Genomic DNA, 12,346 nt, shown 5'->3' with positions numbered 1-12,346 from the left:
TACTATTCTTGTCTGTGGTTGTATGTTAATTGTTATTCACCAAAAAGAAAATGCGTCTAAACATGCTTTGCCATGTTCCAGGGATTACCAAACAGGTACAGAAAAGCTTAGAGCCAAGTGGGATTTCAGAGGGGATCCTTGCCCTTCTTCGAAATATGAATGGCGAATTGAACGCATGGACGGGGAAGTGGTCCAGGATTTCGTCACAACCTTTGGTAAGAATGTACATCGTGTGGTATTCAATGGACGCGAATTGTTGGTTTTATATTCACCTTGGCTACACAGTCATTTGATACAATTAAAGTTATGATTTTCACGAAAATATGAATCTAAGTTTCATTAACCTGACAACCTTTGTTCACATTTCTTGCTCACTGCGTCAAGAGGCTGAACAAAATGGTGATGGCACTGCTTTTAATCGACTTTAATTCATTTCTATTTCAGGACAAGAAACAGCAAGCTATGATGGCCTGAAGATGAAAGACGGTGAAGCCTATTTCGTGAAGGTGAAAAACACCAACTCTCTTAACGACTCCTACATCATAAGATCTGACAGCATAACCATCCGCAGGGATAAGCTGGTGCCTGGAAGGGTTAACGATGGGCCATTTGAGGGATTAGATCTCATGTATTCGGCATCTCAGATTAAGGTTGACACTAATTGGCAAGACTTTGGGATGAGGAAGAAAAAAGTTTTCACTGTTGTATCAGGTAAATAGGCACTGAACATACATGTAGAAGGCATTCCCTGCTTCACTAATTGGACTCTTTAAATGGTATTTTAGGAATTGATTATGTAAATATTGGTAACGTATTTTGGTTGCACGTCCTTGTCCGTTTAATAAACTATAGGAAGAAAATCAGAAATACTCGGTCAATACTAACTCAGTATCTTGTTGCATTATTCAGTACGTTAGAGTTGGACATGTTGAATAGAAGCTGTTGTTTCGTATTCTAAGCTTGGTGATGACACATTAGACAGGTTTCGCATCCCTTACGCAGCTTGCGAACAAACAAAGTGAAAGTGTGTCAATGTATGTCGAAGATGACCCTAATACTACTACAATGTGTAAGCTTAAAAGTCGATTGGTGAGTGTCACAGGCTGAATTCAAGGTGTTGCCTTAATTAGAAGTGGTGACTAAGCTTGGTGATGACACATTAGGCAGGTTTTGCATCCCTTACGCAGATTGCGAACAAACAAAGTGAAAGTGTGTCAATGTATGTCGAAGATGACCCTAATACTACTACAATGTGTAAGTTTAAAAGTCGATTGGTGTGTGTCACAAGCTGAATTCAAGATGTTGCCTAAATTAGACGAAGTGGGGGATTCGGTGACCCACGCATTCTAACTTGTTCGCACTTTTGAGTTCGTAAGGGTTGCAAATCCTACCTTGAGCTAATGCCGGAAGCTGCTGTTTTTCATCTTTATATCATGCTTAAGATAAGTTCTTGTTCTCACGAAGGTAATGCTGGCGTGAATGAAGAAAATAACGCAGCTGAGAAGAATCAGTTGGTGAGATATTACGAAGCCTCCTTAGGCACGGACAGACGATTTCCACACACCAAGAACAACATTGTGCCTTACACCAAACTGAACGGATCCAGCCTGTACACCATTTTCAAATATCTCAAACTCCAACTTCACGGCCTTTATTACGTCACTATCCGAGCGCACAGTGCATCCTCTGCCATGGCTGAAGTCACTTCAAATGGGTTCAAGGCGGGCTATGATGATGGAGTCACAGCTGGCGTGATTGAGATGCCTGATTTCTGGGGCAGTACTAGCCGCCTCCTCACCAAATGGAAGGACTTCAAGTCAGAAGTGGGAATGTTTTTTTACCACGTCGGTGTGGCCGAAACACCCCTACCGAATGATCTACCTTGTAGAAAACTGGTAAGTTATTTCTTAAAAAGTATTTGACCATATTTTTCTTAGGCGTTTGACTGTCAAATAGAGCAACGTGATCTGAGAACCGCGATTTAAATTAAGTGACGAAATGGAACCAATGCAAAGTCATTCGGAGCTCAAATTACACCCCAAACCTTTGGTAAAAGCGCTTTTAAGTTTTACCTAAATATTAGCTCCACTTTCCTGGTCTCGATTTCAGCTCACAGAGCCGAAGATGCGTGGTTAATTCCTTAAGTGTACGTTTCTCCAGGGTGCCCTAGTTTCCTTCGACAATACAAATTGCCCAAAATATTACTTTTCAAAAACCTGAAAATGAGCCAAATTAGAGCTTACATGCGTTCGACTCAAAAACATTATTTTAAACGTGATGAAAGATAAAATGATGAAAATGTAATATTTCTCTGCAGATTTTAAGCAAGGAATCCGAGGACAACCTGATGGCGAAACACTTCCCAGTGGTTCATATGAGGAATGTGGGTGACAGTACCATGATAGAGCCTGTCAACCTCAATCTCGCTCATAACACCAACTACTGGGTATATGTGGTGGGAACAGATAACGCTGGACTCTGCAACATAACATCAGAAAAGTTCTTGGTCGATGCCACTCAGCCAGTGAAGGGTGACATTAAGATTGGACCTTATTGGAAGTCGGTATGTTTACTTTCCCTCAACTGTTTCTTTTCTTTCTTAAAATGTCCTTTCATTATCGTAAATTCCTATGTCGTCAACAATAAGTAAGACTCGTTTTGAGTGTTAAGCTGACAGCAGAATTGTGAACCCAACAAAAAAATCCCTCAAATTCATGATAAAGAAAAATTATGATGAGCAAGTTGGCAAATTCTTGGGATTCAAATGGACCTTATTGAAGTCGAAATGTCTTACTCCACACATTCTTTTTTGCTTTTGTTGTTAGTTTACAATGACTCTACACATTCATGAAAAAATACAACATTCCTTCATCACCAGTAAGAGCCGATTTGAATACTATCTCAGCAATAACATGGCTGAATACAGCAAATATCTTTCAAACTCAGAGTCAGATATTATTTTTTAGGCCAGAATAGCGGTCTGAAGCTGAATCTGCATTACTAAAGAATAGGTGTGTCATGCTGGTCACGACTACCTTGCATGATGACCACGAGACCCTATCTACTTAACCAACCAACATCTTTCGGAATCTTGATGTCATAAGCAAGAGGCTACTCAAACAAATCGGTGTAGAAAAACAGCTCTTTTCATTGTAGTTATGATTCCAATATACGTGATTTATATGTTCAAGCGGGGTGCTTCGTACACCTACTCCCGTGACACGATTGACGTTGAGTGGAGAGGCTACTCAGACCCAGAGTCTGGGCTGGATAGGTATGAGATCTCGCTTTGGAATGAGGCCAGCTGTAACTCCGGTGGCAGCGCACATCTTTCCGTTGACTGGATTAAACTGACAGCTAATTACTCAAGCTACAGCCTAATTGATCTAAAACTTGTGGTAAGTATCTAAAGCTGCAGTCTAATTGATATAAAACGTCGGTCGAACATCTCAAAATGCATCCCTATTTGGCATCATATTTGTGGTCTGCATCTCAGACTACAACCAAAACGATCCAAGTCCTAGTGGTGAATATCTCAAGCTACAGCCTTATTGATCTAAACCATGTGGTTAGTTTCTCAAGCTAGTGCCTAATTGATCTGAACCATGTGGTGAGTATCTCAAGCTAGTGCCTAATTGATCTAAACCATGTGGTGAGTATCTCAAGCTAGAGCCTCATTGATCAGAATATGGTGACGAGTATCTCTAGCTTTTATGTTTCCTAAATACATACCCGTTTCACATGCAGGAATCTATCCCATTCTTTGTCAAACTACGGGCATACAACAAAGCGGGTCTATTTGTTGAGACTGTCTCCGAGCCCATCCTGTTGGACAATACCAAGCCTACCCCAGGAGATGTAATCAATGGAAACGACTTCGTCAACGACGTCGTTTGGCAGAATAGCGCAAGAGAAATTCATGGTAAGTGAATGTTCTCAATATGCTCAAGACAACAATGAAAAAACTTGCTTAGTAAAGCAAGTTGGTGATTTTCTGAAATTTGTGATTGTTTGCGTTCCACGGAAAAGCTTTTTAATCGCACTCATGGGATGAATAGCTTCTTTCAGGACAGCAGCTAGAGGGGAGGAAGTCAGTTGTACCCAAGAACTGGATGGCAAAAAAACGTGTTTTTCATGCAGGTTTTCGCCACTTTTCAGACTGACGGAGGAGGACAAAGAGAGTGTTTTTCCCCCATAACCAAAAAAGGTAGCTGGGGCCCTGCGTTTCGTAGTGTTATGTCCACCAAGTTATCTTGGAATATCAGGTGAACGTCGGCGCTATCTCAATCACTCAGAAAACTGAAATGCTATTGATTCTTTTCAGGAAACTTCCTTCATTATCCCACAACGAGTGGAACACCGTGTCCTGACAGGCTGATTAACATTGCTGCTGGCGGGAAATCGTACGACGGCGTAGGACTTGGAGTCAAGCAAGGTGTTTACTGGGGGATCCAGTATGCCAACAGCGCCGTCACTAAGAAAGGGACCGACACCATTGCTATTCAGATGGTGAAGGTGGAGGCTGGGTACTCCTACCTCAAGTCTGGAGCAATATGGGTTGATGCTGACAATGAAGGAGACTTCGGGGTATGATATAATGATGCAGTTTACCTTTATATGATTCTTTATTTAACTTCGATATCAAATTACAAAGTACATGTAATAAACTTCCCAGGGCTGAAGCAAGCATTAATATAATCATGCAGTCCTGACAAAAATCATAATGTGATATTCGGTTTTGTGAAAAGTAGGTTCTTTTCACAGATGGAATAAAGTGGAAAAAAGAAATACCTTCATTTTATCATATTAGCCATTGAACTCATGCAACAAAACTCTGCTTTACCAGGCCACTATCCAGGCTGCTGATGGCGACGGTCTTGCCACCACAAGTGTCCTGTTTTGGGATGGCCCGGAGAATGAGCTGCAGGCTTTTAACTGGGAAGATGAACCAAGCTGGACAGGCAAGAACAGTATCTGCCAGTGCTGTTTCAAGACCCCATTACCGACTGTAAGTTAGACCGCTATGAATGACCGTAATCCGTAAGAATATCATAACAGGAAATCTAACATACTGAAAACCGACAAATCTACGCAGGCGTTTTATTTTCATGCATTTTGCAAAAAGCCTCCATACGCGAATATAAAAGTCGCGAAAATGTTTATGGTTTTTGTAGGAAAAACTAAATTTTGAAAGTATTTGAGAACATTCCGCCCAATCGAAAAATTAAGAGGTGAGAAAATTCGTGCGGGTCCAACAGTAAACCTTAGTGAGATGTTCAGTTCTCAGTCAACCGGTGTCCATTGTTGATTTAGTCGCACTCTTCTACTGTTTATCGTCTTGTTGCATATGTTGCCATTTTATTTTTAGATAAGAAAATGACAATGGGTGATTTCAAAGTTGGTTTTGGTTTTAGTGTTGGGTGTTAGTGTCAGTTTTATTCTTAATTTCTACCCCTAAAAACCTATGTCTGGATAAGACCAATTCGAGGTTTTAGTTTAACACCAACACCTGGTTTTATCTAAACACCTAAAACATGGGCTGAAACTAAGAAGAGGTTTTATTCTGCAGGTAAAACTAACACCAAGATGGACAGAGATAAAACCTTGGAAAAACCAAACATGCATGTTGTTGTCGTTGTTACTGTTGTTTCCCTATTGTAACCGCTTCCGATCTATATAAATTTCGTCATCTTCTTTCACGTCCATCATCATTCCCATCAGCGTTCAAAATACCAGCAACTACTTCTTGAAATGATACGAACAACATGATTTTTTTTTTCTTGACACCAACACCAACTTTGAAATCCACTCGGTGTTAATGCCTAAGGTGTTAGTTTTATTGGTAATACAAAATGCACTACAAATCTTCCAAATATAACACCGAGCTGGGATTAAGATGAGACCTTGGTGTTCCAATTGGTTTCAGTGTGAAACTAAAACCTAATTTGAAATAGGATAATGCTAAAACTGAGTGTCAAAACTAACACCAGAACTGATTTCATTTCTGGTGTTGTGGAGAGTTTTAGTTTTAGTCCCGGTGTTAGTTTTTGACACTAAAACCATCCCTTAGTTTTAAGCTAAAACCGGACATAATGCTAAAACCAACAAACACAGACTCTGATATAGGATGAAACTAAAACCCACTTCATTTCAATACTGGTTTAATCGAGGGTTTTAGTGTTCCATTTAGTTTTAAAACTAAATCTAAAAACTGACTTTGAAATCACCCATTGTACTGATTCAATCAGCATCTGCCTGTGATGCCAGATCGATTGAATATCGGGACATTAGCTAAAAGAGGAAAACTATTCGCCAGTTATTGCTATTGGATCCACCATATTGATTGCATTGGTGTTTATTGTAGAATTGTCCATGCGACTGTGCCGCATACAAACAAGCGAAAAACACCAATAACGTCACCACCAAACCCCAGCCCACAAAAGGATCTACTCTCCCAAAATCTGGAATAGTTGCCTTGAAAACTGCTCCAATCAAATTCACCAGGCAGAGAGCATGCGGATTCCAGCTGATAGCAGGTGAGACATTTACGACACAAATCAAGGTCACATTAAGCTGATCTCATGACACTCAAGTTACTGAAAAAAAGCATAAAAATGAAGCCTTATAATTGCCTGTAATTTGTGCTTCTTACTTTGCATGCAGTTTTTGTCGTTTTCTCTTTAAATGCCAAGTTAGTCCGTGTTGTTAACATGTGGCCGTTGATAGTGGTTACTTCAAATAAACATGGCCGTAGTTCGGTAAAACATGCCATGGGGACGAAACCTGTCTATGATTCTATATTGATGTACACAACAGAATCGCTCAAATTTATCTTCATATCTTTTATATGATTACACGCCGGAGTGTTCATACACCTAAGACCGCTCTATGTCAACCCCATCACTTCTTGCAGGCAAAACTCCATGTGCAGTATTATGGTGTAGCTCCTTCAACAACACTTTAGAGAAACTGAAAGAGAAACGCCTCCTCGATTTCAATCCGTCTTCCGCTGCCTACACATACAAGTTTAGCATATACTCCAACAACGATGACCCACAAAAGGTAACAATTCATATTGACCGTAGATCTTTACTTTTTATTTAACTGAAACACAGTTTGTTACTCTCTACTGTGTTTATTTGGTTCCGAAGATAATCTCATCTCTGAATACTTCTAAGGCAGTTGTAATCTCACGTGGCTTGCATTTTTGGAAAAGTCGAATTTCTTAAAAAAGCAAAATTACATCATTAAATAAACTTCTCGCGCACTCATGTGGTGTTCGTCGAATTGTTTAGAAAAGCAAAATGACAACTTTGTATAAACTTATCGCGCACTCACGTGGCGTTCGTCGACTTGTTTAAAAAAAGAAAATGATATCATCATAAGTGAAGTTCAAATCAAAGGGATCATGTCTCCGATCATGTGTCTGCAGTGTCTTCGGTCTCACGTTAGCCATGCAAAGCCAAGTGCCGGTAATCACGCCCGGGCCATCTTTTAATATTACAGAAACAATGGTGCTTTGCTGCATATGAGGTCTCGAGAAACATCCTTCTCGGAGAGTTGTGTGGTATAGAAGAGTTTTCGTTAAAGACCAAGCTGGTCGTTCACCTCTGGAACAAAGATAACTTCATTCCCAAGTCAAGGGACTGGAAAGCAACCGCTTTCGTCAGTTGGTTCCGCCTTCCACCAGCGAAGAGTCTCCTCTGTCGTTATGGGAAGGTGTTCCGTGGCGGGACCTCTGCCGTTATTAGCTACGAGGCTGGTATTGGGACCAGTCCCCTAAAGACGGATGTAGCAGCTTACAAAGTGGTGAGAAAAGTCTATTCCTTTTTCTATATCTGGAGCATTTTCTTCCGAGCATATTCCACGAGAAAATCTAATACAATCGCGATGGCCATTGACGTGTATGATGCAGTTTCTGGCGGTGAAAATGCCAAGACTGATGTCAGACTACCTTTGCAAGATTTTCATGTTTTAAAATAGGCGAGTGAATTAAAACAATTTTATAAGATGATATGAGATATTGGTATCAATTGCTTGATATTTGGAAGGTCTGATGGAAATGCTCATCATTCTTTCAGATTTCCCAACCTTGCGTTCCTTGCATCAAAGCCTGTGATGTCTACACCTGTGACAAATCATGCCCAAGCAACAAAGTCACCAACATCAAGTTCTTGCTGAGCGGTCTATCCTTGCCTATAACAGCAAACGTAAATGGAACCAATGAGACAGCTATAGTCGTCTACTATTTGACTGGTGAGTTGAAAGAAATCCCCTTTACTCCTTGTCAAGAGTATTGCTGAAATAAATAAAAGCGAATATTTAGCAGTTTGCCGTTGGCCGGCACGTCACACAGTGAGTTTCATCTTCGGGTTAGTTTCTTCGCTTCGCTGCTGAATTTGTTTGTTTCACATTGATTAAGATTACCATGGTTGTCCGTAAAAATGCGGGCTTATGCTGAACAATTTGTTGAGCAAATGTCAGACCCTTAAAAACCTCTCCTTAGCGTTTGAAGAACATGTCAGTTAAAGAAAACAGTGGTTGTCTTAATGAAATAATCAACCTTTCTGAAAATAGTCGTCTCAGACTGATATACTGCAATGGTATTTACGAATTTGTTTCTTAAACAGTGAAAGCTATTCTGGGATCTGGAATGAGCGCGGCTGGTTCATCTCGTGGGATCCAAATAGATGCGACACCACCAATTATTGATACCGACCTGAATGTCACTTACATCGATACGGACCAAGGACAGTATAAACCAGTCAACTATCAGTCTTCTAATTCAACAATTAGGGCTGCTTTTAGATGTGTGGATGAAGAAAGCATGGTTGTGGTAAGAAATACAATTCAAAAATATGATACGAAATGTGTTCACTTCCCTATTCGCTTTAAGAAGCAGTTCGGCGCTTTGATTGAGTTAACGATACTCTGCTGAAATTAATTTAAAAATAACTCTACAGCATGCACTTGCAATTCGACGTTATGAAACGATACCGTCAGACAAACCTCGAAGATAGCAAACAAATAAAAAGATTTCGGGTATTGTTTCCGTGGATTCCGTAAAGAAATCGATTAGGGAAAGTATTTGTTGATTGGAAAAACGAAAGAAATTTTATAAAAGTCGACGTGAACATTTTAATGTTTAGAAAGTTTGACAAATTAAAAATATTGTGAGGGCGAAAATTTACAGCATTACAGTACATTAGTTGACCTAGATTCACTCTAAGTGGTAAAGGGTAGTACAATTAAGGTGATTTTATTTCAGGAATACAAATGGCAAATCGGAAGGAAGCCTGGACTCGACGATGTACAAGCTCTGACTTCGGTGGGCAAGAATCCAGGTGGCGCTAATACACGACTTCTTGGCATTCTACACCACAATCATACGTATTATGCCACAGTTGTGTGTATCAATGCTGCTGGGTCGGAGTTGAGATATGAAGACACGAAAGGTTGGTGCCCATTGGAAGGGGTTATAGCACGCGGAAAACAAGTGTGTTTTTTAAAAGAATTAGTTTTTCCTAAGAGCAGAATGACAGACCTATCAAAATAACGATGGCTTGGAGCACAAAAGACATCCCTTCACTGTTAATACATGGTTCTCAGAATAGATGACGATACTGTCTACCTGATCTTTTCGGCAACTAATTCTTTTCAAAATTGCACTTTAGGTCCTGTTGTGCTCTAAGCCCTTGATTGTGTCTCACGATGATTGTTTTCATTCTTCAGTTCTGTGTGTTAGATATCTAAAACATATCAAAGTGAATGCCTTTGGATAGGTTTGATATCTCTTGCGACAAAGCTAGAGATGATTGACATACGAAGTCAATGGGAGCTCTCTCGTCACTAGTGTCATGGTTCCGTTTGCACATTTGCCATTTCCTCAACAGCAACACTACAAAACCGAGCAGTTCATCCTAGCTTGTAATACGCTTCCTACAATTAATAGACGATAGTTAAGAGTATCTTGATATGATCCAGGGCAACCCTACACTGTGTATCCGATTATTTACAGGTTTGACAATGTTATTTGAGAAACCCATTCCCAAAGACATAAAGAACACGCTACCTGGGACGAAATCGTTTGCGAAACCTGTCACTCCTAAAAATGCTAAGACGGCTACTGATGGAACGTATGTTGCTGTCACTTGGACCGAGCCCCGAGACAAGAACATTAAGAGAATCGGTAAGACAAGACGTCTTTCAGGTTCGAAAGAGACTGGTCTCAGCCATTTTCTAGTCGGCGACCATGCCCATTCATGCTCATTCTGCAGCCGTTGCCTGGATAAGTGATCGTTTAAGGCTTGACCCATTTATTAAACAACCACTGTAGCCTAATTAAAAGTAGAGTCTAACTTTTTAAAGACAGAAACTCAAGAATGCCTCTAGTATAGGATTTAGGCGTTAGGGCAACAGAAAATGCCTGCTTCTAAAATTTTAGAATTCGATTTTTCTTCAAATTTCTTTTGCTGTGTATGCTTTTTTATGTTACAGACGTTGGCTTTGGTACTAGTGTCTGCACTGACGGAAAGGCCTGGGATGATGATGTCTTCCCATTGACCTGGGTCGCCGAATCTGAGGCTGGGAAGTTTGAGATCAAGTCAGGAGCTGTGTATATCAACGGGAAGAAATTAAACGATCTCTGCAAGTACATAAAACCAAGTAGAAAGAGCAACTACGAGCAAAAGGCAAACAAAGGGAGTTGTGTATTCAGAATGGAGACTGGACGAACGGTATTCATCTGCATGAGGTTCTGCGACAAAGCTGACCAGTGCACATTGAAGGAGGGTGGCTCTGTGTCGTTTCTAGAAGATGGGAAGAGCACTGTTGCTAGCTCCCAGAATGGCAAGGCGATCTCAGTGACTGTCACCAAGAGCTCGAGAAAGAGGGCTGTTAACAGCGTGGCTGTGATCAAAACTCCTGACGGTGAGTATGTTTTTTGAGATGACGTAATCTTGCTTTATATGAAGAACGGTTGTCTATTGATTGTTCGTTCGATGGCAGTCAGGAGAAATTCGTATATGGGAGGGATCAGTTCACACCTGTGATGGCATTTCACGGGAGTGACGGATACAGCATTTTACGGAAATGATGTAATGGCAATTCAAGTTAAAGCAAGGATGGCCTCGGGAGTTGTCTATCACTCCCGCAAAAAATGCGGTTGTATTTGTGTAACCAACTAATAAAGCATCAGATCTACACAGACTAAATTACTCTTGAATGGTTTTTTGTTATGGCAAAAAACTGTGTTAAAAATGGCTGTTGTACTAATGACCAGTTGAAGTTGTGCATAACTACAAACAGTGTCCTAAAATACACTCAGCAATAATGAAAGTCAACCTGATCGTTGTCAATTCAATGTGTTCAATAGGACCCGGGATGGGACCACAAAATTGGGTTACTTTTTCAACCGTTTTCAGTTCAGCATCAAACTAACACCTTTAATGTTCTCATTCAATTGCAGGTCTGTTACCGGGTCAGACGCTGATAGTGGGACTTCTTGACAGCAGTCAGTTTTCAGCAAACTACGGGTCAGACGCTTCCTTGGGGTTCAAGCAGTACATCCAGGATCCGAATGCAACAAAGGTGATGACTGAGAGGGTTCTGAAAGGAAGGTATGCTACCCAACATTGGACTGTTTTTTTTTTTCATGTCTTCGTCCACATCAAGTTCTTTTTATCATGACGAATCGTTTTCCTTTTTATTATGAAAGAGAAGACAGTCAAGTCTTCATTCATTTATTTTAATCAGTGCCTTATTCAAGTACGAAATATACAGTAGAAATATGCTGTCGCGGGCCGACTTTGAAATCTAACATTTCTTGGAAGGATCTACTTTGAGCCCAAGTTTAAAGCATGATGAAAAATTTGATCAGTATTCAAATGAGGCTGTCGGTTGAAGCAATATATCTTCGTAGCATTGTATTTCCTTATTGATATTATTTACCATCCGTGTATTACTATATTTCTTTAGGATTGGTACACTGTTGGGTAGCAGCTTTTTCGTCAATTCTGTTGGCCATGTTACAATGCCTGGCCCAATGGTCGTATCGGTTGCTTATGCTGCACAAGACAAGAACAGTACAGCCAGACCGATGTTACTCCACTGGGACATAGGTTGGTATAAACAAATGCACATGTACATGTACATACAGTGCAAAAAGTATAAATTAGTGAAAAGAATGATTATTAGACATACGTGTACATTAAATAAGATGTATTGGTATTTTAAACCTAACGGCCATCCAGTCAGTATACCCATCAGGACAAATAGTTCCATCAGGACAAATAGTTCCGAGCGTGATCAACTGTGAGAACCCCTTGCCCATCTGTGCCTGGATGAG

At 40.4% G+C, this 12,346-nt stretch overlaps 1 protein-coding gene across 3 annotated transcripts in view; it reads left to right on the top strand.

Annotated features, from left to right (window-relative positions):
- Positions 1-12,346, top strand: part of LOC135499666 (uncharacterized) — an 83,831-nt gene that overhangs the window by 54,834 nt on the left and 16,651 nt on the right. For all 3 annotated transcript variants that reach the window (XM_064790569.1, XM_064790568.1, XM_064790567.1), the window contains exons 90-107: positions 82-215; positions 445-711; positions 1,465-1,895; positions 2,318-2,563; positions 3,192-3,398; positions 3,748-3,922; positions 4,325-4,587; positions 4,847-5,008; positions 6,365-6,536; positions 6,914-7,062; positions 7,507-7,809; positions 8,082-8,256; positions 8,631-8,836; positions 9,269-9,455; positions 10,019-10,189; positions 10,498-10,929; positions 11,468-11,618; positions 11,977-12,119. In XM_064790569.1, the coding sequence (XP_064646639.1) occupies positions 82-215; positions 445-711; positions 1,465-1,895; positions 2,318-2,563; positions 3,192-3,398; positions 3,748-3,922; positions 4,325-4,587; positions 4,847-5,008; positions 6,365-6,536; positions 6,914-7,062; positions 7,507-7,809; positions 8,082-8,256; positions 8,631-8,836; positions 9,269-9,455; positions 10,019-10,189; positions 10,498-10,929; positions 11,468-11,618; positions 11,977-12,119 (3,974 nt within the window). The remainder of the gene's footprint in view (positions 1-81; positions 216-444; positions 712-1,464; positions 1,896-2,317; positions 2,564-3,191; positions 3,399-3,747; positions 3,923-4,324; positions 4,588-4,846; positions 5,009-6,364; positions 6,537-6,913; positions 7,063-7,506; positions 7,810-8,081; positions 8,257-8,630; positions 8,837-9,268; positions 9,456-10,018; positions 10,190-10,497; positions 10,930-11,467; positions 11,619-11,976; positions 12,120-12,346) is intronic.

This window comes from Lineus longissimus, chromosome 15 (genome assembly GCF_910592395.1).
Source record: "Lineus longissimus chromosome 15, tnLinLong1.2, whole genome shotgun sequence".
NCBI classification, from domain to species: domain Eukaryota; kingdom Metazoa; phylum Nemertea; class Pilidiophora; order Heteronemertea; family Lineidae; genus Lineus; species Lineus longissimus.
The sequence above is the reverse complement of the archived record's forward strand: the minus strand, read 5'-3'. Positions and strand labels throughout refer to the sequence as shown.